Source organism: Melanerpes formicivorus, unplaced genomic scaffold (assembly GCF_026170545.1).
Source record: "Melanerpes formicivorus ecotype bairdi unplaced genomic scaffold, bMelFor1.0.p_v2 SCAF_70, whole genome shotgun sequence".
Classification (NCBI taxonomy): Eukaryota; Metazoa; Chordata; class Aves; order Piciformes; family Picidae; genus Melanerpes; species Melanerpes formicivorus.
The window spans coordinates 3,446,746-3,473,084 of NW_027142422.1; the positions used below are offsets into that span (position 1 = coordinate 3,446,746).

General features: G+C 58.9%; 1 protein-coding gene and 1 long non-coding RNA gene across 2 annotated transcripts; both read left to right on the forward strand.

The window, feature by feature from the left end:
- Nucleotides 1-8,294: 8,294 nt before the first annotated feature.
- On the forward strand, nt 8,295-13,403 carry LOC137453640 (uncharacterized). Its single transcript, XM_068163036.1, has 4 exons — nt 8,295-8,336; nt 9,361-10,534; nt 10,892-10,987; nt 11,745-13,403. The coding sequence occupies exons 1-4, from the start codon at nt 8,295-8,297 to the stop codon at nt 11,810-11,812; spliced, it is 1,380 nt and encodes a 459-aa protein (XP_068019137.1). The 3' UTR covers nt 11,813-13,403.
- Nucleotides 13,404-17,632: 4,229 nt separating this feature from the next.
- Nucleotides 17,633-19,064, forward strand: LOC137453646 (uncharacterized). Its single transcript, XR_010990432.1, has 2 exons — nt 17,633-18,108; nt 18,689-19,064. It is a non-coding gene; the product is annotated as an uncharacterized lncRNA (long non-coding RNA).
- Nucleotides 19,065-26,339: the final 7,275 nt, after the last annotated feature.

The following is a 26,339-nucleotide window of genomic DNA, read 5'->3' on the forward strand; positions in this document are numbered from 1 at the left end:
TAAAAGTGTAAGTACTGGGGTGAGGCGAGGCGGAGGCAAACCTCTGGTTTGCAGCTGGAGAGGGAGGGCTTGGAGTGACTGGTGCGTAAGAAAGCTTTGGAAACGACCCCTGTCTGCCCTCTCTGCTTCTAAAAGGCTTTTAGCATTGGAAAATAAAACCCACGTGGGGGCCCGGCTGCTGCCCACGCCCAGGGAGGTGCTCAGTGCTGCCACCCGGTGTGTAACGGCCGGCAGTGCAGCCGTGCCGTGGCGTGTGCCGCCCCGGGGGAGCTCAATGCTGCCACCCGGTGTGTACTGGCCGGCAGTGCAGCCGTGCCGCGGCGTGTGCCGCCCCGGGGGAGCTAATTTCTGCAGCCTAACTGCGCTGAATGCTCGAAAATTCTTAGGGGGAGAGCGGAGAGCTTGACTCGAGCGTCGCTATGGATCCGGCGCCTGCGCCCTAGCCCGGATCTGCTTCCCAGTCGCTTCCAGTTCTCTGCCAGTCCTTTGGTGGGGGGAAACTGTTGGGACCGGGAGGGCACCGGGAGGAGGCCATTACTGTGTAGTTTGGTAATACCGACGGCTGCAGCTGGTGCTGAGCTAAACAGAATGATCACAGAAGGCTTTTGCTCTGAAGCCAGAGCTGCCTGCTGGCGGAACGAACGTTTTTCTGACAGCTCTTGGAGGAACATTTCTGTACAGGTGTTCCCCAGGGCTCCTCAGCTGCTCAGAACTCAACGTGTTGTCTTGGAGGGGAATAAAACCCAATGGAAAGCTGAGAGTGAGGTGACAACGCAGGCACCGCCCCCCCCCGGCGTGGCACCGCCCCCCCAGCGTGGCACCGCCCCCTCAGCGTGTCACCGCCCCCCTCCAGCGTGTCACCGCCCCCCTCCGGCGTGTCACCGCCCCCCTCCGGCGTGTCACCGCCCCCCTCCGGCGTGTCACCGCCCCCCCCCCGGCGTGTCACCGCCCCCCCCGGCGTGTCACCGCCCCCCCCCGGCGTGTCACCGCCCCCCTCCAGCGTGGCACCGCCCCCCCCGGCGTGGCACCGCCCCCCCCGGCGTGGCACCGCCCCCCCCGGCGTGGCACCGCCCCCCCCCGGCGTGGCACCGCCCCCCCAGCGTGGCACCGCCCCCCCAGCGTGGCACCGCCCCCGCCCAGCGTGTCACCACCCCCCTCCAGCGTGTCACCGCCCCCCAGCCTGAACCCCACCCCCCAGCATGGCACCGCCCTCAACAACATGGCGCCAGATGCTTTCAGGGTTGTGGCTGGTAGAGGTTGCAGCTCTTCTGCTGTGTCCCAGGTCAGTGCCAGTCTCTGCTGCTTTGTGGGGCTTCTCTATAGCAGCCGCTGGAGGTGCGCGGGGCTTGGAGGGGTGGCCACCGGCGGGGCAGCGCGGGGCTTTTGGGGGGGGGGGGGGGGGGCGTGTCCGGGCTTGATTGGTGGGGCTCTGCGGGGGTGGTGGCTGCTGCCTCAACCGTACCCAGAGGCCCCGTGGGAGCTCAATGCTGCCACCCTGTGTGTAATGGCCGGCAGTGCAGCCGTGCCGCGGCGTGTGCCGCCCCGGGGGAGCTCAATGCTGCCACCTGGTGTGTAATGGCCGGCAGTGCAGCCGTACCGCGGCGTATAGCGCTCCGTGGGAGCTCAGTGCTCAACCCTGTGTGTAATGGCCGCAGTGCAGCCGTGCCGCGGCGTGTGCCGCCCCGTGGGAGCTAATTTCTGCAGCCTAACTGCGCCGAATGCTCGAAAATTCTTAAGGGAAGAGCGGAGAGCTTGACTCGAGTGTCGCTATGGATCCGGCGCCTGCGCCCTAGCCCGGCTCTGCTGGCGCCAGAGGGGCAGCGTTCCGGTGGTCGCTATGGATCCGGCGCCTGCGCCCTAGCCCGGCTGTGCTCGCGCCAGGGGGGCAGCGTCCCGGTGGTCGCTATGGAAAAAAAATCCATCTGAAAAAAGAAGTAGCAGAGAAGGAAAGCTGAAGCTGCAAAGATTGCAGTCCCCTCAGTTCTGGTTGTAGCCGGGTGGGGGTTGGTCTCTTCTCCCAGGCAAGCAGCACCAGAGCAAGAGGGCACAGTCTCAAGCTGTGCCAGGGGAGGTTTAGGCTGGATGTTAGGAAGAGGCTTACAGCTTGGCCAAAGAATCTTCCGATCCCTGTCTTCTGGTCGTGACCAGCAGCGTGCACGGGTGGCCAAGAAGGCCACTGGCAACCTGGCCAATATCAGGATCAGAGTGGCCAGCAGGAGCAGGGAGGTCATTCTGCCCCTGCACTTGGCACTGGTTAGGGCACACCTTGAGTCCCGTGTCCAGTTCTGGGCCCCTCCGTTTAAGCAAGACGTTGAGTTGCTGGAAGGTGTCCGGAGAAGGGCAACAAAGCTGGGGAGGGGTTTGGAGCACAGGCCTGTGAGGAGAGGCTGAGGGAGCTGGGGTTGCTTAGCCTGGAGAAGAGGAGGCTCAGGGGAGACCTTCTTGCTTTCTACGACTCCCTGAAGGGAGGTTGTAGCCAGGTGGGGGTTGGTCTCTTCTTCCAGGCAAGCAGCACCAGAACAAGAGGACACAGTCTCAAGCTGTGCCAGGGGAGGTTTAGGCTAGAGGTTAGGAAGAGGTTCTGCACAGAGAGAGTGATTGCCCATTGGAATGGGCTGCCCAGGGAGGTGGTGGAGTCACCATCTTTGGAGGTGTTCAGGAGGAGACTGGATAGGGTGCTTGGTTGCATGGTTTAGTTGATTAGGTGGTGTTGGATGATAGGTTGGACACGATGATCTTGAAGGTCTCTTCCAACCTGGTCCGGTCCATTCCATTCCAATCAACTAAACCACGGCACTGAGTGCCTCATCCAGTCTCTTTCTAAACACTCCCAGTGATGGTGACTCCACCACCTCCCTGGGCAGCACATTCCAAAGGCCAATCTCTCTTTCAACCTGCTCTATTCTATTCTATGAAGACCTTCTTCCTAACATCCAGGTTTAATTGGTGAGAGCAACAGACTTGGTTGCTGCCACCCGCTGCTAAGGGGTCTGAGTGGCCCCCAAATGGGGTTTGGAGGCAGGTAGAGGTTTCTTTTGGCAGGTGAAGGGGTTTTGTGAGCATCTAGAAGGGGTGTGGAGCCCCCTGAAAGGGTCTGGGATAGTGTCAGGGGGTTCTGGGCTGGTCCACCAGCGGGTCTGGGGACATTAGAAGCGTCTGGGGGTACCTAAAACGGAGCTGGGCGTATGAGATGGGGGGTTTGGGTGCCTCCAAAGGGGTTTTGTGGGCATCTAAGTTGGGGAATCTGTGGGGGTCCTGAAGGAGTTGGGGGGTTCTCCTCAAACTATGAGCCGACACACAGACAGTTGTTAACGGACTTTCTTTGATCATTCCAGGTCTGGTGTGCTGGGACTGGCAGGACCTTCCTGAGCTGTCCACGTACAGTTTCTGTCGACACTCTTCAGCTCGTACATCCGGTTTGCTGACAGAGGGTGTGGGGTTTGTGGGGCCCGGCAGCGAGACTTTTCCAAAGAGGAGCTCTTCAGGGCAGCTCCAAGGTTAGGTTTGGATTCTCCTGGAGTCGCACACAGAACGAGTCTCACGATTCCAGTGGTCTAATTTCATAGCTGCATTTTCTTCTCTCTGCCTAGGTGACAGGACGACCTCACTAATGAAGAGAGATAGCCTGAGCTCTGCAGGAACCTTGAACCCAAGCAGCCAGTGCCTTCTGTGAGTACAAGCTGTCCTTGCTCAACGTGGAAGTAGTTGAGAGCTGAAGCCAGACCACACCATAATTCCCTCAGCTTCCTCTTCTGCAGATTAAACAGTCCCAGTTCCTTCAGCCACTCCTCCTAAGACTTGTTATCCAGACCCCTCACCAGCTTTGTGGCCGTTCTCTGGACTCACTCTCTCACAAGGGGTGTCCTGGGGAACACCACTTGTGCCCGGCCGTCCACCGGCTGGGTTTAACTCTGTTCCCCACCGCTCTTGGGGCCCGGCCATCCATCCTGTTCTGCTGTCCAGCAGTCCCTTTGAAAAAAATCCATCTGAAAAAGGAAGTAGCAGAGAAGGAAAGTTGAAGCTGCAAAGATTGCAGTCCCCTCAGTTCTTGTGGTACCCGCTGTGAGATCCTAAGCCACCTGAACTGAGCCGGTCAGTCAGCCATGCTAGTGCAGCAGTGTCTTCTGGAGAGTTGATAGGAGCCAGTTCTGTGGGGTTTGTTGAAGTGAGTGGCCAGTCGTTCTACATGAACAATTGTCTTAGTGCTAGCAAGTAGGAGGCTCTGAAGTGTGGTACTTTGAATGCTCCATTCATACTTGCCCTTCAGGAGGAGCCAGCTCTTTCATTGAAGGATCTTCCTGAGGTGTCCAAGTACAATTTCTGTTGACACTTTTCAGCTCTTACATCCAGGTTGCTGACAGAGGATGTTGGGTTTGTGGGCCCTGGCAGCGACAGTTTTCCAAAGAGGAGCTCTAAGGCCAGCTGCAAGGTTAGGTTTGGATTCTCCAGGGGTGCCTGTGCTTGAAAGCCCCCCAGAGGCCGTGCAGAGTGGTGTTCGCAGTAGCTCTGTGCAAGTCTGCCATGGGCTCAGGAGGCCAGTATCTAGAGAGAGGGAGAGGGAAGGACAGAGACACTTCTAAGACAGTTTTAAAGAAATAATTATGAGAAGAGGCAAATTAATTCTGGGGACTCATGTGATATGTCTGTTTAAGAGAAAAAAAAATGAAGGAGGTTTCTGACCATAACCAGGCTGACAAAGCACAGTAATGTGGTTTCCTATGGGATTCAACTCCTCCTGCATTGCATAGGGCACTTCAACAGCTGTCCTGACAAGCTCTAAGTAATGAACTTAATCCACCCTGTGCAAGCAATGGGGCAAAAGGTTACAAAATCCATGTATGCAATTGAGACGTGTTACATTGGGACGCCCAGGATACACCTCATCAAGCTCTCCTAGTGTTTAGACGCAAGATGGAAGAAGGAAGGGGGAAGACAGAGCAGAAGGTCTATTTAAATATGAAACTCCTAGGCTGAAAGAAAAGAAAAACATTTTAAAGACCACTCAGTGAGACTCTGTCACCAGCATAGCTAATCACAGAATCACTGAGTGTTAGGGGTTGGAAGGGACCCCAAAATAGCATCCGGTCCAACCCCTGTGCCAGTGCAGGATCACCTGGGGCAGGTTTTGAATGTCTCCAGAGACTCCACTAACTCTCTGGGCAGCCTGCTCATGGGCTCTGGCACACACAGTGAAAAGGTTTTCCCTTCTGTTCCTGTGGAACTTCCTCCTTTTATTCGTCGGACACAGCGAAGCCGCTGGGTCGTGTTGCTGCGGCAAGGTGACCCACCCTGTAGTTCAGGGCCTGGGTCTCTGCCTTCATGGCAGCCTGTTCCCTTGGCACCCTGTCAGCTTAACAGCCCTGTACTCGGGGTCTGTGTGACGAGTTGTGGAGCCCTCCATCCCCCTTCTGTCCCCAGCAGCAGCCCAAGGTCCCTGTAAGCAGGGCTGGGGAGGCTGCTTTAGGCAGCTAACAGGAACCAACCTTGCCTGGCCCTTAGGGGGCTGAGGTCAGTCCCTGGGCTCCTGAAGAGGTGGTGTTGCGCTGCTGCCAGGAGGGCCGGCCCGTAGGTGGGGCACGGGCCAGAGCCTGTGGCTCTCTGTGGGGCTTTTTGGGAGTGCTGCTGAGGCCTCACTCTGTCCTGTTGGCATCCTTTGTCAGGGTAGCCAGATCCTAGGCCTGATGTCTATCATTAGCTCAATTGCAGAATTTCCTCGTCTGCTGTTCCTGTCCGTAAATTTTTGCCAGTGCTTCTGTAATAAAAAGGTTTTTATTTCTCCTGTAACTTGCAAGCTGGTGACCTCCTTAGGAGCACCACTGTGTTGTTCACAAAGTTCTTTGCTGTTGCAAAGCTGGGAGAAGTGTGAGGTTCAGCTGATGAAGTTTCTCTCTTTAGAAGTGTCTGCTCAGCCGTCCTCTTCCTGGATCTCGGAGCTTTGTCTCTCCCTGTTTGCGGTGCCCCGACAAGGACTTGTGCCGACACATCCTCGGGAAGCTGAAACCACCAAAGGGTTTAATGGGTGAGAGCAAAGCTCAGCTGTGTGCTGAAGCTGCAAACCTTGCCCAGAAGGCTGTCCCCGGCTCGGGGTGATAAAAAGAACAGAAGCGTAGCCGCTCGGCTGTCTTTCCTTCTGTGATGCCACAGGGGGGTGGGCGAGGATACAGCAGAGGAGCAGTGAGGGAGGGGTGAGGGCAGCCTCCCACAAAGGCTGCTTGCAGACCTGAAATGCCAAATGTTTGAAATGCCAGGACGTTCTTGGAGGGGAGGGAAAGCCCCGGGAAAGTGTAAGAGTGAGTGTGAGGTGTTCCAGCCGAGGAACAGCGGTGCTGCTTATTGAGAGATTGCAGAAGGGCAGTGATTTGTGTGCAGAAAGGCCTTGACGTGACCCCCCTCTGTTCTGTAGAAAGGCTTCTAGAGGAGAAAAGCACATCCTGAGCAGAGCCACGGGGGGGTGTGGGGTGTGGTTTGAAACAGAAATAGCAACTGTCTCTCAATTAAAACAGTGGATTGTCTTTCATGTGTGTGTGTGGTGTGCTGTTTTTTCATTGAATGGAAAAAGCTCTGCAGGGAGACCAGCTGATCTGCTCCCGAGGCACAGCAGCACCGGACCTGCTGAGCGTTGGGGGCCTGTTAAGGAGGGTCTGCTGTCATCTGAAGTGGGCTTGGGGGTATGAAAGGGGAATTTGGGGGCATGTGAAGGGTTCTGGGAGCATCTAGAGGTGTCTGGGGACCTCTGGAGGGGCTCCTGGGTCATGTCTGGAGGGTCACGGAGGAGTGGGGGGGTCTGTGCCTCAGTGTGGTTTCGGGGTCTCTGTGTCAGGTCCCCACAGCGTGTGGGTTGCTGTGTGGCATTGCTGGAGTCTCGGTGTCCCTAGCGCCCCTGACTCTTCTGCTCACTGCTCCCACCTTGTGGGCACGGCCAGGTACTGCTTGCTGTCGCCTGCTGCCAAGGGTGTGAGTGGCCTCTGAAGGGAGGCGCAGAGAGGTATTCTGGGGCGTCTAGAGGGGCTTTGTGGGCATCGAGAGGTGTCTGGCGGCCTCTGGAGGGTCTCCGGGGGGGTCTCTGGAGGGTCCTGAAGCAGCTGAGGGGGGCGGGGAGTGGTGGTGTTGTGTTAGAGGTCTCTGGGGGGTTCCAGGGTTTGGGGGTCCCGCAGGATTGGGGTGGTCTCACTCCGGTATTGGGTGTCCTGCAGTCCCAGGACCCCCCAGCCACATCTCCCCCGGCATCTCAAGGCGAGCTGCGAGCACCTCAAGGGCCTTAGAGGGTGAGAAAGGAGGTCTGGGGGCATGTAGACGGAAGTGAGGGCATCAAGACGGCACCGCTCTCCCCGTGACAGCGCCTGCCCTTCCCAAGACGGCACCGCTCTCCCCGTGACAGCGCCTGCCCTTCCCAAGATGGCGTCGCCCTCTCCGTGACAGCGCCTGCCCTTCCCAAGATGGCGCCGCCCTCGCCTTCTCGGCTCCGACCTAGCCAGCGTAACTATCGTCCCCTCTGCTTTCTCCGCTCCGCACCAGCTCAGTGTAGACTCTGCTGCTCTCTGGAGTTGTTTTGTCCCTGCTGCAGGACTCTGCCACGGGTCTGGGGGTGGGCAGCAGCGAGGGGGGGGGCAAGAAACACCAGCAGCGAGGGGGGGGTGGGTGTCGATTTGCCGCGGTCGGGAGCAGTCTGCTCCCAGTTCACGAGCTGTTCTCCTGTCTCTCCCAGCTCTTGCAGGCTGACCCCAATGCCCCCAGACTCGCCCAGCGATCCCAGGGTGAACCCCGCAGCACCCAGATTCGCCCAGCGATCGTCACGTGATTAGGGGCCACGCAAAGGAGGGGCGGGGAGCAGAGAAAGCGGCGGCGGCGCTGTGAGGGGATAGGAAAGGGAAAGGGTGGGAAGGGAGCTAGAGGGGAGGGGGAGCGGGGAAGACCGCGCAGGTTACGTCACTGGAGGCGGGGCTTGAGGAAGGCAATAGGATGGCTATGGGGGGCGGGGCTGGAGGACTGGAGGCGGGGCTAGAGGGCGGCAATAGAATGGCTAAGGGAGGGGGGCGGGAACGAGAGGGCATCTGCGTCACAAGGGGGCGGGGTTTGAGTGAAATAGGATGGCTATGGAGGGGGCGGGGAAAGGGCTGAGGGAGGTTGCAGGAGGTGGGACTGGAGGACTGGAGGCGGGGCTGGAGGGTGACAATTGGATGGCTATAGGAGGGGGCGGGGCTGGAGGAGGGCAGCAGGATGGCTATGGGGGGGGCGGGGAATAGCACAGACTATGTCACGGGGGGCGTGGCCTGAGCAGCTGGGGCAGAGAGGCGATGGCTGCTGATTACGTCAGAGCAAGGGGGCGGAGCGCCCAGGTGGGAGGGGGGAGGAGGGCACCAGGGCTGCCCCGCGCGGTGACGTCAGAGAGTGGAGTGGGGCCGGCTGCGCCACGTGGGCCACGGGGAGCGCGGGAAAGGGATAACGGGAGGGGAGAGGAGGAGGAGGGGAGGGAGGGAGAGGCTGGGGGGGTCATTAGTGGCCACCGTAGCTCATTAGTGGCCACCCAAGCTCGATACTGGTTCAGACTCGTCCAGACTGGTCCAAACCGGTCCAGACCGGTCCAAGCCAGTCCAGACCGGTTCAAACCGGTCCAGACCGGTCCAGACCAGTCCAGACCGGTCCAAACCGGTCCAAGCCGGTCCAAGCCGGTCCAAACCGGTCCAAAGCGGTCCAAGCCGGTCCAGACCGGTCCAAGCTGGTCCAAGCCGGTTCAGACCGGTCCAGACCGGTCCAAACCGGTCCAAGCTGGTCCAGACCGGTCCAGACCGGTCCAAACCGGTCCAAACCGGTCCAGACCGGTCCAAGCTGGTCCAGACCGGTCCAAACCGGTCCAAGCCGGTCCAAGCCGGTCCAGACCGGTCCAGACCGGTCCAAACCGGTCCAAGCCGGTCCAGACCGGTCCAAACCGGTCCAGACTGGTCCAGACCGGTCCAAACTGGTCCAAACCGGTCCAAGCCGGTCCAGACCGGTCCAAACCGGTCCAAGCCGGTCCAGACCGGTCCAAGCCGGTCCAAGCCGGTCCAAACCGGTCCAGGCCGGTCCAAGCCAGTCCAGACCGGTCCAGACCGGTCCAAGCCGGTCCAGACCGGTCCAAACCGGTCCAAGCCGGTCCGGACCGGTCCAAACCGGTCCAAACCGGTCCGGACCGGTCAAAACCGCTTGAAACTGGTCCAGACTGGTCCAAACCGGTCCAAAACACTCCAGACTGGTCCAAACCGGTCCAAACCAGTCTACACTGGTCCAAACTGATCCATACTGTTCCAAACTGGTCCAAAACGGTCCAGACTGGTGCAGACTGGTCCAAACTGGTCCAGACTGGTCCAAACTGGTCCAAACCAGTCCAGACTGGTCCAAACCGGTCCAGACTGGTCTAGCCCTGGCTCCATACTGGTACATACTGGTACATACTGGTCCCCCCCTCTCTTCCTCTCCCCTCCCTTCCCCTTCCTTATTCCTTTCCCGCCCTCCCCTCCCCTTTTGCCGCCCACCCCTAACCCCTTTCCCGCCTTTGCGCTTTCCCCTCCCTCCTATTGGCCGCACCGCGCCAGAAGCTCCCTCCCCCTTTTAGCTTGGTGGGGGGAGGGGGCATGGCCAGCCACCCGCCTCCACTTCACTCCCTCCCTCCCTTATTTGGGGGGGGGCGTGGCCAGCCCCCCACCTCGCTTCTTCACTGCCCTCCCTTTGTGGGTGTGGCCAGCCGCCCTCCTCCGTTTCACTCTCCCTCCCTTATTTGGGAGGGGGCGTGGCCAGCCAGTCCCATCGCAGTGCACTCCCAGTCCTTCCCATTCTCTCCCAGTTCCCTCCCATTCCCATTCCACTACACCCAGTTCCTCCCTGTCCTTTCCCACTCCCTTTCCATTACCCTTCCAGTGCCCTCCTAGTCCCTTCACTGTTCCCTACCAATTCCCTCCCAGTTTCCTCCCACTCCCTCCCAGTCCCCTCCAATTTCACTCAGGTCCTCCCAGTTCCCTCCAAGTCCCCTTCCAGTTTGACCCAGGCCCTTCCCAGTTCCTTCCCAGTCCCCTCCCATCCCTCCCATTCCCTACCACTGCCCTCCCTGTCAATCCCAGTCCACCCAAGCCCCTAACAGTCCATCCCAGTCCCTTTCATTCCCTTCCCAGTTCACTCAGTCCCATCCCAATCCCCTCCCTGTCCCTTCCCTGTCCCTTCCCAATCCCCTTACTGTCCCATCCCACTCCATCCCAGTCCCTGCCAGTCCCTCCCAGTCCATTCCCACTATGTCCCCTCCCTGTCCCTCCAAGTCCCCTACCATACTGTCCCACTCCCTTCCCAGTCCCCTCCCAGTCCCTCCCTGTTTATTCCTGTCCCTCCCAGTACCTCCCAATCCCTTCTAATCCTATCCCAGTATGGGAGGAGACCAGTAGGGACCAGGAGGCACTGGGAGACATACCTGGACCAGCTGGAGGCATTGCTGGAGCCCTGGGAGACAACTGGAAGCAGCAGGAACTCAACTGGGAGCACTGGGAACAACTGGGAGAGCACTGTGAGCACTGTGAGTATCTCCACATAACCCCCAGTGCCCCCCTCAGCCCCTCCAGACCTCCCCAAAGTCTTTCCAGAGTCTCTGAGTTCTTCCCAGTGCCATTCAGAGCCCTTCCCAGTACCTCCCAGTTGACCCTTAGAATTTTCCCAGTGCCCCCTCACTCTCCCCCAGTAACCCTCCCTGCCCCAGATCCTTCCACAGCCTCCCAGTGCCCCCCCAACTCCCTTCCAGAGACCTTCCACAGCCTCCCAGTCCTTCCCAGTACTGTCCTGAGACCCTCCCAGTGCCTCCCAGTCCTTTCCCAGTCTGGGAGGAAGCTGGCAGGGGCTGAGAGGCACTGGGAAGGACTGGGAGCCATACCTGCAGCACCTGGAGTCAGTTCTGGAGCCCTGGGAGACAACTGGAAGCAGCAGGAACTCAACTGGGAGCACTGGGAGGAACTGGGAGAGCACTGGGAGCACTGTGAGTATCTCCTCATGACCCCCAGTGCCCCCGAGCTCCTCCAGACCCCCTCCAGAGTCATTCCACAGTCTCTGAGTTCTTCCCAGTGCCATTCAGAGCCCTTCCCAGTACCTCCCAGTTAACCCTTATAGTTCTCCAGCGCCCCCTCACTCCCCCCAGTAACCCTCCCCCCCCCAGATCTTTTCACAGCCTCCCAGTACCTCCCAGTGCCCCCCCAGAGCCCTTAACAGCCTCCCTGTCCTTCACAGTACTGTCCTGAGCCCTTTCCAATTCCCTCCCTGATCCATCCCACTCTATCCCAGTCCCTTCCAACTCTTTTCCCTTCCCATTCCCTTCTTAGTTCCCTCCCAATCCCCTCCCACTGGCTCCCCACTCCCCTCCCAGTCCCGTCACAGTGCACTCCCAGTCCTTCCCAGTCTCTCCCAGTTCCCTCCCATTCCCATCCCATTACACCCAGTTCCTCCCTGTCCTTCCCCACTCCCATCCCAGTCTCTTCCCAGTGCCCCCCTAGTCCATCCCAGCCCCTCCCAGTTCCTCCCATTCCATCCCAGTCCCTTCACAGTCCCCAACCAGTCCCTTCCCCATCCCTTTCCAGTCCCCTCCCAGTTCTACCTGCACTACCTGGCAAGAGCCCTGGTGGACAATTGGAAGCAGTAGCATCCCCACTGGGAGACAACTGGGAAACAACTGGGAGCACTGGGAGCGTGACCCAGGAATTCCCAGTACCCCCCCTCAGCCCCCCATTTCCCTCCCACAGCCCTTTACAGCCTCCCAGTCCATCCCATTTTCTCCTACACCTTTCCCAGTCTGGGAGGAGACTGGTAGGGGCTGGAAGTTTCTGGGAGAGTCTGGGAGCCATACCTGCAGCACCTGGAGTCAGACCTGGAGCCCTGGGAGACAACTGGAAGCAGCAGGAACCCAACTGGGACAAAAGTGGGAGACAGCTGTGAAAGTCCCCTCCCAGTCCCTGCCAGTCCCTCCCAGTCCATTCCCACTATGTCCCCTCCCTGTCCCTCCACGTCCCCTCCCACACTGTCCCACTCCCTTCCAGTCCCTCCCTGTTTATTCCTGTCCCTCCCAGTACCTCCCAATCCCTTCTAGTCCTATCCCAGTATGGGAGGAGACCAGTAGGGACCAGGAGGCACTGGGAGACATGCCTGGACCAGCTGGAGGCATTGCTGGAGCCCTGGGACACAACTGGAAGCAGCGGGAACCCAACTGGGAGCACTAGGGGTCCCTGGGAGGAACTGGGAGACAACTGGGAGAGCACTGGGAGTATCTCCCCATGACCCCCAGTGCCCCCCTGAGCCCCTCCAGACTGCCCCAAAGTCTTTCCACAGTCTGAGTTCTTCCCAGTGCCATTCAGAGCCCTTCCCAGTACCTCCCAGTTAACCCTTAGACTTCCCCAGTGCCCCCTCACTCCCCCCACAGTAACCCTCCCCTCCCAGAGTCCTTTCACAGCCTCCCAGTACTCCCCACTACCTCCCAGTACCTTCCAGTAACCCCCAGTGCCCCCCTGAGCCCTCCCAGTTCCACCGAGGAAGTCCTTCCACAGCCTCCCAGTGACCCTCTGTACCCCACTGAGCATCCCCAATTCCCCCCCAGAGTCCTTCCACAGTCTCCCAGTCCTTCCCACTACTGTCCTGAGCCCCTCCCAGTGCCTCCCAGTCCTTTCCCAGTCTGGGAGGAGGCTGGCAGGGGCTGAGAGGCACTGGGAGGGACTGGGAGGGACTGGGAGCCATACCTGCAGCACCTGGAGTCAGTTCTGGAGCCCTGGGATACAACTGGAAGGATCAGGAACCTAACTGGGAGCACTGGGAGGAACTGGGAGACAACTGGGAGAGCACTGGGAGCACTGTGAGTATCTCCCCATAACCCCCAGTGACCCCTTCACCCCCTGCAGACTGCCCCAAAGTCTCTCCACAGTCTCTGAGTTTTTCCCAGTGCCATTCAGAGCCCTTCCCAGTACCTCCCAGTTAACCCTTATAGTTCTCCAGTGCCCCCTCACTCCCCCCCAGTAACTCTCCACCCCCAGAGTCCTTCCACAGCCTCCCAGTACCTTCTAGTACTTCCCAGTAACCCCCAGTTCCTCCTAGTACCTCCCAGTCTCACATAATCAACCAGGTTTGAAGAGACCTCAGATCTCATCAATTCCCTCCTATGTCTGCATCCCTATCCCCTCCTCACAATTAAACCATGGCTCCAGGTGCCACATCCAGTTCTTTTTTGGAACACCTCCAGGGATGGGGACTCCACCACCTCCCTGGGCAGCACATTCCAATGGCCAGTTCCTCTTTCTGGGATGAACTTTGTCCTCACCTCTAGCTTAAACCTTCCCTGGCACAGCCTGAGACTGTGTCCTCTTGTTCTGGTACTGGGTGCCTGGGTGAACAGACCAAACCCTACCTGGCTACAATCTGCCTTCAGGTAGTTGTAGAGAGCAAGAAGGTCTCCCCTGAGCCTCCTCTTCTCCAGGCTAAGCAACCCCAGGTCCCTCAGCCTTGCCTCACAGGGCTATGCTCCAGACCCCTCCCCAGCTTTGTTGCCCTTCTCTGGACACCTTCCAGCATCTCAACATCTTTCCTAAACTGAGGGGCCCAGGAACTGGACCCAGAACTCAAGGTGTGGCCTGACCAGTGTTGAGCACAGGGCAGAATGACCTCCCTGCTCCTGCTGGCCACACTGTTCCTGATGCAGGCCAGGATGTATTTGGCCTTCTTGGCCACCTGGGCACACTGCTGGCTCATGTTCAGCTGGTGTCAACCAGCACCCTCAGGTCCCTTTCTGCCTGGTTCCTCTCCAGCTAGTCTGACCCCAGCCTGTAGCAATGCCTGGGGTTGTTGTGGTAATGTGTAGAACCTGGCACTTGGATGTGTTCAATATCATGCCCTTGGACTCTGCCTGGAGGAAAGCAGAAAGTATGTATGGAAGGTTTCAGGACAGGAAAGAACAACAGGCTGCTGACGATGGAAGAATGGTCTGATGATAAAGAAGAGCTGACTGCAGTAAACAGCCTGAAGCGCGAGACAGAAGGACGCTCGCCTCCGTGCCGGAGAAGCTCAACCTGCTATGGGATGAAGATAATAATGGAGAGCTGCATATCAAAGGAGAAAACTCAATTAGCAGCAGTGGTGCAAGAATGCCAGGGAATTGCTTAGCCTGCTTGATTTTTCCTACATACACTGCTTGTTCTGTACCACTAAACAATTCCTGCTTCACCAACCAGGGAGTCCATGCATGCTTTCCAAACTCTGCCCATCTGTCCAGCCTGTCAGGGTCCCTCTGCTGAGCTCTCCTACCTTCCAGCAGATCAACTCCTGCCCCCAGCTTGGTGTCATCTGCAAAGTTATTGATGATGGACTCGATCCCCTCATCCAGATCATCAATAAAGATATTGAACAGGATGGGACCCAGCACTGATCCCTGGGGGACACCACTAGTGCCCGGCTGCCAGCTGCATGTGGCACCATTCACCACCACTCTCTGGGCCCAGGACTCCAGCCAGTTCCTAACCCAGCACAGAGTGCTCCTGTCCAGGATGTGGGCTGTCAGCTCAGCCAGGTGGTTGTTGTGGCAGACAGTGTCAAAGGCCCTGCTGAAGTCCGGGCAGACTACATCCACAGCCTTCCCAACACCTACCAGGCAGTCATCTGGGCATAGAAGGAGATCAGGTTGGTGAGGCAGGACCTGCCCCTCCCACCAAATCTTTGCTGGCTGGGCCTGAGCCCTTGCCCATCCTGCAGGTTTGCTGTGATTGCCCCCAGGATGATCTGCTCCATAGTCTTGCCAGGCACTGAGGTCAGGCTTACAGGCCTGGAGTTCCCAGGTTCTTCCCTCCAGCCCTTCCCGTGAATGGCATCACACTGGCAGCTTCCAGCCACCTGGGACCTCTGTGGTCATGCAGGACTGGTGGCAAATGTTGGACAGTGGCTTGGAGCTCATCTGCCAGAGCTCTCTGCCCTGGGATGGATCCCATCTGGTGCCATAGACTTGTGAGGGTCCCAGTGGTATCCCAGTCCCTCCCAGTTCTTTCCCAGTCCTTCTCAGTCAACCCTAGTCCTTCCAACTTCCATCCCAGTTCCTCCCGTTTCCTTCCCATTCCCTCCCATTCCCTTTGGAATTCCTCACAGTCCCTCCCATTCCTCTCCCAGTCCTTCCCAATCTCCTTCCAGTCCCTTCCCAGTCTCTCCCAGTCCCTTCTCAGTCCTGTCCCCATCCCCATCCCTCCCAATCCTCTCCCAGTCTCCTCCCAGTCCCATCCCAGTCACTCCCAGTCCCCTCCCAGTCTCTCCTAGTCCTTTCCCAGTTCCTCTCAATCCCTCCCAGTCTCCTTCTCATCTTGCAGCGTGGCAGATTTCCCGGAGTGGGAAAGCAGAGCCGCGCTCTCTTTGGTCAGTACAGTTTAGGTGGGAAGTGCTTCCACTGGCTCCATTGGTCCAGATCACCCCAGTTTGGGCTCTGTTTACTTTGGGGCCATTTGGGCCCATTTAGGGTCCTCTTTGGGACTTTTTTTCCCAGTTGTTCCCAGTCCCTTCCAGTTCCTTCGGAGCTCTCTCACAGTTCTCCCCAGTGCCTCCCACTTGAGCCTCCACTACCTCTTAGTCTCTACCAGTTTCCTCCCAGTTTTCTTTCAGTCTCTGACAGTTTCCTCCTCCTTCCCTCCCAGATTCCACCTCGTGCCCTCCCAGTCCCTCCCAGTTTCTTCCCAGTCGCTTCCAGTTCTCTGCCAGTCCTTTGGTGGGAGGAAACTGTTGGGACCGGGAGGGCACCGGGAGGAGGCCATTACTGTGTAGTTTGGTAATACTGACGGCTGCAGCTGGTGCTGAGCTAAACAGAATGATCACAGAAGGCTTTTGCTCTGAAGCCAGAGCTGCCTGCTGGCGGAACGAACGTTTTTCTGACAGCTCTTGGAGGAACATTTCTGTACAGGTGTTCCCCAGGGCTCCTCAGCTGCTCAGAACTCAACGTGTTGTCTTGGAGGGGAATAAAACCCATGGAAAGCTGAGCGTGAGGTGACAAAGCAGGCGCCGCCTCCCCCAGCGCGGCGCCGCCTCCCCCAGCGCGGCGCCGCCTCCCCCAGCGCGGCGCCGCCTCCCCCAGCGCGGCGCCGCCTCCCCCAGCGCGGCGCCGCCTCCCCCAGCGCGGCGCCGCCTCCCCCAGCGCGGCGCCGCCTCCCCCAGCGCGGCGCCGCCTCCCCCAGCGCGGCGCCGCCTCCCCCAGCGCGGCGCCGCCTCCCCCAGCGCGGCGCCGCCTCCCCCAGCGCGGCGCCGCCTCCCCCAGCGCGGCGCCGCCTCCCCCAGCGCGGCGCCGCCTCCCCCAGCGCGGCGCCGCCTCCCCCAGCGCGGCGCCGCCTCCCCCAGCGCGGCGCCGCCTCCCCCAGCGCGGCGCCGCCTCCCCCAGCGCGGCGCCGCCTCCCCCAGCGCGGCGCCGCCTCCCCCAGCGCGGCGCCGCCTCCCCCAGCGCGGCGCCGCCTCCCCCAGCGCGGCGCCGCCTCCCCCAGCGCGGCGCCGCCTCCCCCAGCGCGGCGCCGCCTCCCCCAGCGCGGCGCCGCCTCCCCCAGCGCGGCGCCGCCTCCCCCAGCGCGGCGCCGCCTCCCCCAGCGCGGCGCCGCCTCCCCCAGCGCGGCGCCGCCTCCCCCAGCGCGGCGCCGCCTCCCCCAGCGCGGCGCCGCCTCCCCCAGCGCGGCGCCGCCTCCCCCAGCGCGGCGCCGCCTCCCCCAGCGCGGCGCCGCCTCCCCCAGCGCGGCGCCGCCTCCCCCAGCGCGGCGCCGCCTCCCCCAGCGCGGCGCCGCCTCCCCCAGCGCGGCGCCGCCTCCCCCAGCGCGGCGCCGCCTCCCCCAGCGCGATAAAAAGCGGGGCAGCCCCTCAGCTGTCTCTTTTTCCTTCCATGATACCACATGGGGGTGGGTCATGATGCAGGAGAGGAGCAGGTGAGTGAGGGGCTGGGGATGCTGCCCAAAAAAGCTGCCTGAATGCTCTCAGAGGGGATGAAAACCATGAAAAAAAATGTGTTAGTGTGAGGTATTCCAGCAGAGAAAAAGCTGTGCTCTTAATCGAGAGATTGCAGAACAGTAGTAATGTGGATGCAAAAAGGCTTTGAAATTACTCTTATTTGCAAACTAAAAAACCCCACAAGACACACAAAAGAAACATCACTGGTTTTATTTTTAGTTTCTTAATTTGAATGGGAAGTCAAGGGGAATATAGAGGCATGTGGGGACCAATGGAAGGTCTCCTGTGGGTATTTTAGTCGGATGGTTAGGGTTAGTTGTGGTGGTGGGGGGAAAGCTTTGCAGTAGTGGCCTTTGTGGCGGGGGTCCAAATAACCCTAAATATCCAACTAATCCTTTGGGAGACTCTCCAGAGGCCCTCCTGATCCCTCTATGTGCCCCCAAATTCCCCTTTGATACCCCCAGGTGCACCTTAGGTGCCAACCGATCCCCTTAAGAGGGGTGGCAACACTGACCAGTTAGGGGCTTCTCTTGCCCCTGTGTGTGGGGAGCAGCTGAGTGCGGCCCTCTTTGAAGGTTTTTCCATTTGTATTGAAAACTAAGAAACAAAAAGAAAAAAACCCCAAAGAAACAAAGAAGTGCAACCCCCCCTCCCATGACAGACAAAAAGGAAGGTCTACTGTTTTTATGTGATACATGTTGTATTTATGCTTTGAAACCCTGTTTTGCTCTCCCTAGAATTTGCTTTTACATTCCAGAAGCTCTCCTGTTTAAGTGGATGTAGAAGAATAGTATTATGTGGGAAGATGTTTTGGGATAGCTTTGGAAGACTATGGGGAAGATTTGCCTTTGCTCGAGTCAGAGAAAGCTATGTTTTGCCTTTGACTCTGAGAGTAATGTAAACACTTTGGAACCGAAGGAGAGAAACTGGGCAGAGTTTGGTTGGACGTGTTAAAATAGTTTTGTTGTTACGACCTACTGTATGCCTTAATTACACGTATGCCAGTAGAAAATGCCCAACTGAGATGTGCCACGTGTGCCTTCTGATTAGACTATATAACTTTGCTGTATAATGTAATAAATGTCTTCAGCTGCTTACATCTGGCCCAGAAAGCACTGCTCGAAGTAATTAAAACATCAATACTACACCAAATGGTCACCCCGGACAGAGGTAAGTGACTGGGGAAACTGAGGGTCGGTGCCTCCTGTTGATGAGCATGTATGGGTAATCAAAGAACAAAAGAAGATAACTTGATACTCAGAGTCATTTACTTACATCTTGGAGGGAAAAAAAAGGGCAACAATGTAGAATGAAAAGACATGGGAGCGGGGAGGGATGGTGGCAACAAAAGTAAAGAAAATTGTTACATCTTCCCTTACAACACAGGGACTAATTAAAGATTCTTTAGATCAATTAGCAGAGCATTATAAAGCTGTTACAATAGTAATGCCATTTCACCAGAACAAAGCTCTTCTTTGACATCTACGCCCCCCAGCCCCTCTCCCCCACCATGGCCACTAAGCTCACCTGCACCCCTGAAGCTGCAGTCACTGGCACCTGGCCAATAGCAACAGCAGCCCACTCCCCCCCTGCTGCTGGACACCCCCCCACTAACTCTTAAAAGTTTTTTCCATGTGTTTTAATTGTGGACAGAAGGGACACTTTAGGCAAAAAGCATGACTTGGGAGAAGGTGACTGTCCTAGAAGCCTGTAAGAAACACTGATTGCCAGATACTTTTGTGTACTTTAGGAACTGCTGCTGTAAGTTGTATGCACTGACATCCAGCAATATGGAGTGAGAAGAGACAGTGGCATCTGCTACAAGCACCTCGAGTTTTAGGCTCAAAAACATCAATGTAGCTCAAAATTGCTGCTATTACCTCCTATGGAAGTCTCCATGCCTTCAGGGAATCCTACATTTGACCTGGAGGCTGCCTGGAAGGGCAGCTGGTGTGAATTCGGTGGCTTCCTCCCCACCCCCCTTTTGCCCCCCCCTCTTTGTCCTTATGGTGCCTTTGCTAGCCGGCCGCCTCCCCCCCCCCCCCCCTTTCTCCCCCCCGTTCTGATAACCTCTCTAGTCTGTGAAAGTTGTGTTCTGATTTAAAGCAACAATGATTATTTCATTATTTCTGATTGTGATGTGTTTTAGAGATTTATTTTTGTTTTTAATAGTTGTTTTACCTGTAAGCATAATGAATAGTAAGTATTTAGTATTTATAAGTATTAAGTAATTAGTGATTGTACTAAGGTACTAAGGTGTTAGGATAAGAGTTTGATATAGGGATATTATAGAATGAGATTTTTGTTTCTTTGTATTCAAAATCGTTTTAAGAGAAGCATTATATATATTAAAAAAAAAAAAATGCATATTTTATAACAGGTTGGATGTGTTAAAATAGTTTTATTGCAACCTATTGTATGCCTTAATTACACGTATGCCAGCAGAAAATGCCCATTTGAGATGTGCCACGTGTGCCTTCTGATTAGACTATATGACTTTGCTGTATAATGTAATAAATGTCTTCAGCTGCTTACATCTGGCCCAGAAAGCACTGCTCGAAGTAAAACCTCTATACTACAGTGTTAATTGGTAAGAAGGGAGGCTTTGAAATGGGGTATGTGCAGTGTGTATCTATCATATGCAAAGAGTGGCTTTTTAAAACGTATCGATTTTGTTGTCGATTGGTTGTTTTTTATGTGAATGGAAAACCCTCTGAACAGAGGCTGGCTGAGCCTGATAGGAAAAATTAACCGTTCTGTATAAAATAAGAATTAACATGGGAAAAGATTAACCTTTTATATAACCTTCGGCGGCTCGGCTGGGCTCGGCTCCCTTCGGCGGCTCGGCTGGGCTCGGCTCCCTTCGGCGGCTCGGCTGGGCTCGGCTCCCTTCGGCGGCTCGGCTGGGCTCGGCTCCCTTCGGCGGCTCGGCTGGGCTCGGCTCCCTTCGGCGGCTCGGCTGGGCTCGGCTCCCTTCGGCGGCTCGGCTGGGCTCGGCTCCCTTCGGCGGCTCGGCTGGGCTCGGCTCCCTTCGGCGGCTCGGCTGGGCTCGGCTCCCTTCGGCGGCTCGGCTGGGCTCGGCTCCCTTCGGCGGCTCGGCTGGGCTCGGCTCCCTTCGGCGGCTCGGCTGGGCTCGGCTCCCTTCGGCGGCTCGGCTGGGCTCGGCTCCCTTCGGCGGCTCGGCTGGGCTCGGCTCCCTTCGGCGGCTCGGCTGGGCTCGGCTCCCTTCGGCGGCTCGGCTGGGCTCGGCTCCCTTCGGCGGCTCGGCTGGGCTCGGCTCCCTTCGGCGGCTCGGCTGGGCTCGGCTCCCTTCGGCGGCTCGGCTGGGCTCGGCTCCCTTCGGCGGCTCGGCTGGGCTCGGCTCCCTTCGGCGGCTCGGCTGGGCTCGGCTCCCTTCGGCTCCTCGGCTGGGCTCGGCTCCCTTCGGCTCCTCGGCTGGGCTCGGCTCCCTTCGGCTCCTCGGCTGGGCTCGGCTCGGCTCGGCTCCCTTCGGCTCCTCGGCTGGGCTCGGCTCCCCTCGGCTCCTCGGCTCGGCTCGGCTCCCTTCGGCTCCTCGGCTCGGCTCGGCTCCCTTCGGCTCCTCGGCTCGGCTCGGCTCCCTTCGGCTCCTCGGCTCGGCTCGGCTCCCTTCGGCTCCTCGGCTCGGCTCGGCTCCCTTCGGCTCCTCGGCTCGGCTCGGCTCCCTTCGGCTCCTCGGCTCGGCTCGGCTCCCTTCGGCTCCTCGGCTCGGCTCGGCTCCCTTCGGCTCCTCGGCTCGGCTCGGCTCCCTTCGGCTCCTCGGCTCGGCTCGGCTCCCTTCGGCTCCTCGGCTCGGCTCGGCTCCCTTCGGCTCCTCGGCTCGGCTCGGCTCCCTTCGGCTCCTCGGCTCGGCTCGGCTCCCTTCGGCTCCTCGGCTCGGCTCGGCTCCCTTCGGCTCCTCGGCTCGGCTCCCTTCGGCGCCTGCCCTTCCCAAGATGGCGCCGCCCTCCCCATGACGGCGCCTGCCCTTCCCAAGATGGCGCCGCCCTCCCCATGACGGCGCCTGCCCTTCCCAAGATGGCGCCGCCCTCGCCCCCTCGGCTCTGACCTAGCCAGCGTAACCCTCGTCCCCTCTGCTTTCTCCGCTCCGCATCATCTCAGTGTAGACTCTGCTGCTCTCTGGAGTTGTTTTGTCCCTGCTGCAGGACTCTGCCACGGGTCAGGGGGTGGGCAGCAGCGAAGGGGGGGTGGGGGTGGGTGTCGATTTGCCGCGGTCGGGAGCAGTCTGCTCCCAGTTCACGAGCTGTTCTCCTGTCTCTCCCAGCTCTTGCAGGCTGACCCCAATGCCCCCAGACTCGCCCAGCGATCCCAGGGTGAACCCAGCGCCTCCCAGTCTCTGCCAGTGCTCCCGGGAACTGCAAAATCCCTCTCCAGTCCTCCCAGGAATGCAGTGAGTGACCTCCTGTCCCTCGCGGTGCTGCCAGTAAAACCTCTCTGATCCCATTCTCGGTGACCTTGCAGCAACAACAGTGCTCCCAGGAACTCCAAGATCTCCCTCAAGGGCTCCCAGTACTGCAATGTGTTCTCCCAGTCCCCCCCAGTATTTCCCAGTCCCTTCCCAGTTTGTCCCTGTCCCTCCCAGCTTGTCCCAGTCTGTAACAATCGCTTTGCTATCCCTACCAAGTCCCTTCTCTCACTGTCCCAGTCCCTTCCCAGTCCATTCCCAGTTTCATTCCCAGTCCTTTCCCACTGCATCCCAGTCCCTTCGCAGTACTCTCCCATTCCCAGCCAAGTCCCTTCCCAGTTCCCTTCCAGTCCCTCCCAATTTCTCCCACTACCTCCCAATTCTTCTTAGTCCCTTGCCAGTCCCCTCCAGGTCCTTTCCAGTCCATCCCATTCCCACCCAGTCCCTTCTCCGTCCTATCCCAGTCCATCCCACTCCATCCCAGGCCCTCCCAGTCCCTTCCCAGTTCCCTCCCATTCCGTTCCAGTCCTTCCCAGTCTCTCCCCCCCCATTCCTGTCCATCCCAGCCCCTCCCATTCCCTCCCCGTCCCCTCCCAGTCCGCCCAGTGCCCTCCCAGTCATTCCCAGTTCCTCCCATTCCCTCTCAGTCCCCTCCTGGTCCATTCCCAGTGCCCTCCCAGTCCCTCCCAGTGCCCTCCCATTTCACTCGGGTCCTCCCACTTCCGTCCAAGTCCGCTCCCAGTGTGTCCCAGTCCCTTCCCAGTTTGTCCCAGTCCCTTCCCACTCCCCTCTTTGTCCATTCCTTGTTACTTCCCAGTTCCCTTCCAGTCCCCTCCCAGTTTGTCCCAGTCCCCTCCCTGTCCATTCCTTGTCCCTTCCCAGTTCCCTTCCTGTCCCTTCCCAGTTTGTCCCAGTCGCTTCCCAGTTCCCTCCAAGTCCCCTCCCAGTTAGTTCCAGGCCCTTCCCAGTCCCTTCAAAGTTTATCCCAGTGCCTACTCAGTTCCATCCCAGTCCATCCCACTCCACCCAGACTCTCCCACTCCCCTCCCAGTCCCTTTGCATTACCCTTCTAGTTCCCCCACACTTCCCTCCCAGTCCCTTCCCAGTTTGTCCCTGTCCCTTCCCAATCCCTTCCCTGCCCCTTCCCTGTCCCTTCCCAGTTCCCTCCCAGTCCCCTCTCAGTCCACCCATTTCCTCCCAGTCCCTTCCCAGGCCCTCCAAGTTTCCTCCCACTCCCTCCCGGTCCCCTCCCAGTCCTTCCAAGTGCCCTCCCAGGTCCTCCAAGTCCCCTCCCACTTAGTTCCAGGCCCTTCCCAGTTTGTCCCTGTCCCTTCTCACTCCCCTCCCAGTCCCTTCTCACTCCATTCCCACTCCCCTCCCAGTCACTTCCCACTCCCCTCCTTGTCCTCTCCTTGTCCTCTCCTTGTCCCCTCCTTCTCCTCTCCTTGTCCTTTCCATGTCCATTCCTTTTCCCATCCCAGTCCCCTCCCAGTTTGTCCCAGTCCCTTTCCAGTCCCTTCCCAGGCCCTCCAAGTTTCCTCCCACTCCCTCCCGGTCCCCTCCCAGTCCTTCCAAGTGCGCTTCCAGGTCCTCCAAGTCCCCTCCCACTTAGTTTCAGGCCCTTCCCAGTCCCTTCTCAGTTCCCTCCCACTGCCCTCCCTGTCCCTTCCCACTGCCCTCCCTGTCCCTTCCCACTGCCCTCCCTGTCCCTTCCCACTGCCCTCCCTGTCCCTTCCCACTGCCCTCCCTGTCCCTTCCCACTGCCCTCCCTGTCCCTTCCCACTGCCCTCCCTGTCCCTTCCCACTGCCCTCCCTGTCCCTTCCCACTGCCCTCCCTGTCCCTACCTTGTCGTCCTCCATGTTGCTTCCTTGTTTCTTTCTTGTCACCTCCTTGTCGCCTCCGTGTTGCTTCCTTGTCCCTTCCCAGTCCCTTCCCAGTCCCCTCCCAGTCCCTTTCCAGTCCCTTCCCAGGCCCTCCAAGTTTCCTCCCACTCCATCCCAGCCCCTCCCATTCCTTCCTGGTCATTCACAGTGCCCTCCCAGGTCCTCCCAGTTCCCTCCAAGTCCCCTCCCAGTTAGTTCCAGGCCCTTCCCAGTCCCTTCTCAGTTTGTCCCAGTCCCTTCTCAGGTCCCTCCCAATCCCCTCCCAGTCCCTTCCCACTGCCCTTCCTTGTGCATTCCCAGTTCCCTCCCAGTTTGTCCCAGGACCTACCCAGTCCCTTCTCAGTCCCTCCCAGGCCCTTTCCAGTTCCTTCCCAGGCCCTCCCATTCCCTCCCAGTTCCCTCCAAGTCCCCTCCCCCTTAGTTCCAGGCCCTTCCCAGTCCCTTCCCAGTTTGACCCAGTCCATCCCAGTCCACCCATTCCCTCCCATTCTCCCCCACTCCCTTCCCAGTCCCTTTCCAATACCCTCTCACTCCCCTCCCGCTCCCTTTCCATTAGCCTTCCAGTGCCCTCCCAGTCGCCTCCCAGTTTGTCCCAGTCCCTTTCCTGGCCCTCCCATTTTCCTACCAGTCCCTCCCATTCCCTCCCGGTCCCCTCCCAGTCCACCCAGTTCCTCCCAGGCCCCTCCCAGTCTCTTCCCATTCCCTTTCCAGTGGTCACCCAGTCTTTCCCAGTGCCCTCCCAGTGCCCTCCCATTTCACTCAGGTCCTCCCACTTCCCTCCAAGTCCGCTCCCAGTGTGTCCCAGTCCCTTCCCACTCCCCTCCCAGTCCCTTCCCACTCTCATCCCTGTCCATTCCTTGTTACTTCCCAGTTCCCTTCCAGTCCCCTCCCAGTTTTTCCCAGTCCCCTCCCAGTCCACCCAGTTCCTCCCAGGCCCTTTCCTGTCCCTTCCCAGTCCCTCCCGTTCCCTCCCATTCCCTCTCAGGTCTTCCCAGTTCCCTTCCCACTCCCCTCCCAGTTTGTCCCAGTCCCCTCCCAGTTCACCCATTTCCTCCCAGTCCCTTTCCAGTCCCTTCCCAGGCCCTCCAAGTTTCCTCCCACTCCCTCCTGGTCCCCTCCCAGTCCTTCCAAGTGCCCTCCCAGGTCCTCCAAGTCCCCTCCCACTTAGTTCCAGGCCCTTCCCAGTTTGTCCCAGTCCCTTCTCAGTCCCCTCCCAGTCCCTTCTCAGTCCCCTCCCAGTCCCTTCTCAGTCCCCTCCCAGTCCCTTCTCAGTCCCCTCCTTGTCCCCTCCTTGTCCCCTCCTTGTCCCCTCCTTGTCCCCTCCTTGTCCCCTCCTTGTCCCCTCCTTGTCCCCTCCTTGTCCCTTCCTTTTCCCTTCCCAGTTCCATCCCAGTCCCCTCCCAGTTTGTCCCAGGCCCTTTCCAGTCCCTTCCCAGGCCCTCCAAGTTTCCTCCCACTCCCTCCCGGTCCCCTCCCATTCCTTCCAAGTGCCCTCCCAGGTCCTCCAAGTCCCCTCCCACTTCGTTCCAGGCCCTTCCTAGTTTGTCCCTGTCCCTTCTCAGTACCCTCCTTGTCCTCCCACTCCCCTCCCAGTCCCCTCCTTGTCCCCTCCTTCTACCCTTCTTGTCCCTTCCATGTCCCTTCCTTTTCCCTTCCCAGTTCCATCCCAGTCCCCTCCAGTTTGTCCCAGTCCCTTTCCAGTCCCTTCCCAGGCACTCCCAGTTTCCTCCCACTCCCTCCCGGTGCCCTCCCAGTCCTTCCAAGTGCCCTCCCAGGTCCTCCAAGTCCCCTCCCACTTAGTTCCAGGCCCGTCCCATTCCCTTCTCAGTTCCCTCCCACTCCCTCTCACTCCCCTCCCTGTCCCTTCCTTTTCCCGTCCCTGTCCCTTCCCACTCCCCTCCCTGTCCCTTCCTGGGTCCTCCCAGTTCCCTCCAAGTCCCCTCCCAATTTGTCCCAGGCCCTTCCCAGTCCCGTCCCAGTCCCTTCCTGTCCCTTCCCAGTCCCTTTGCACTGCCCTCCTTTTCCCTTCCCAGTTCCCTCCCAGTCCCCTCCCAGTTTGTGCCAATCTCTTCCCACTCCCCTTCCTTGTCCTTTCCCAGGCCCTCCCAGTTCCCTCCCACTCCATCCCAGTTCCACCCATTCCCTCCCGGTCCCCTCCCAGTCCGCCCAGTCCTTCCCAGTGCCCTCCCATTCCCTCCCAGTCCACTCCCAGTTCCCTCCAAGTCCCCTCCCAGTTTCTCCCAGGCTTTTTCCAGACCCTTCCCAGTACCCTCCCAGTCCTTTCCATTCCCTCCTGGTCCACCCAGTCCCTCAAACTCCCCGCACTGTCCCTTCTCAGTCCCTTCCAACTCTTTTCCCTGTCCCTTTTACATTCCCATCCCAGTGCCTAAGCAGTCCCCTCCCAGTCCCCCCCCCAGTCCCTTCCCAGTTTGTCCCAGTGCCCTCCCTGTCCCTTCCCAGTCCCTTCCTGTCCCTTCACTGTCACTTCCCAGTCCCTTCACAGTTCATCCAGTTCCCAACCAGTCCCCTCCCAGTTTGTCCCAGTCCATTCCCATTCCCCTCATAGTTCCCTCCCCATCCTTCCCAGTTCCTCCCATTCCCTCTCAGTCCCCTCCCATTTCACTCAGGTCCTCCCAGTGCCATTGCCAGTCCCCTCCCAGTTTGTCCCGGTGCCCTCCCTGTTCCTTCCCACTCCCTTCACACTCCCTACCCATTCCATTCCCAGTCCCTTCCAACTTTTTCCCCTTCCCATTCCCTTCTTAGTTCCCTCCCATTTCCCTCCCACTGGCTCCCCACTCCCCTCCCAGTCACTTGCCACTCCCCTCCCAGTCCCGTCGCACTGCATTCCCAGTCCTTCCCAGTCTCTCCCAGTTCCCTCCCAGTCCCATCCCAGTACACCCAGTTCCTCCCTGTCCTTTCCCACTCCCATCCTAGTCTCTTCTCAGTGCCCCCCCAGTCCAATCCAGCCCCTCCCAGTCCATCCCAGTTCCTCCCATTCCATCCCAGTCCCTTCCATGTCCCCTACTAGTCCCTTCCTAGTTTTCCCCAGTCCTTCCCAATCCCCTCCCATTCAACCCATTTCCTCCCAATCCTT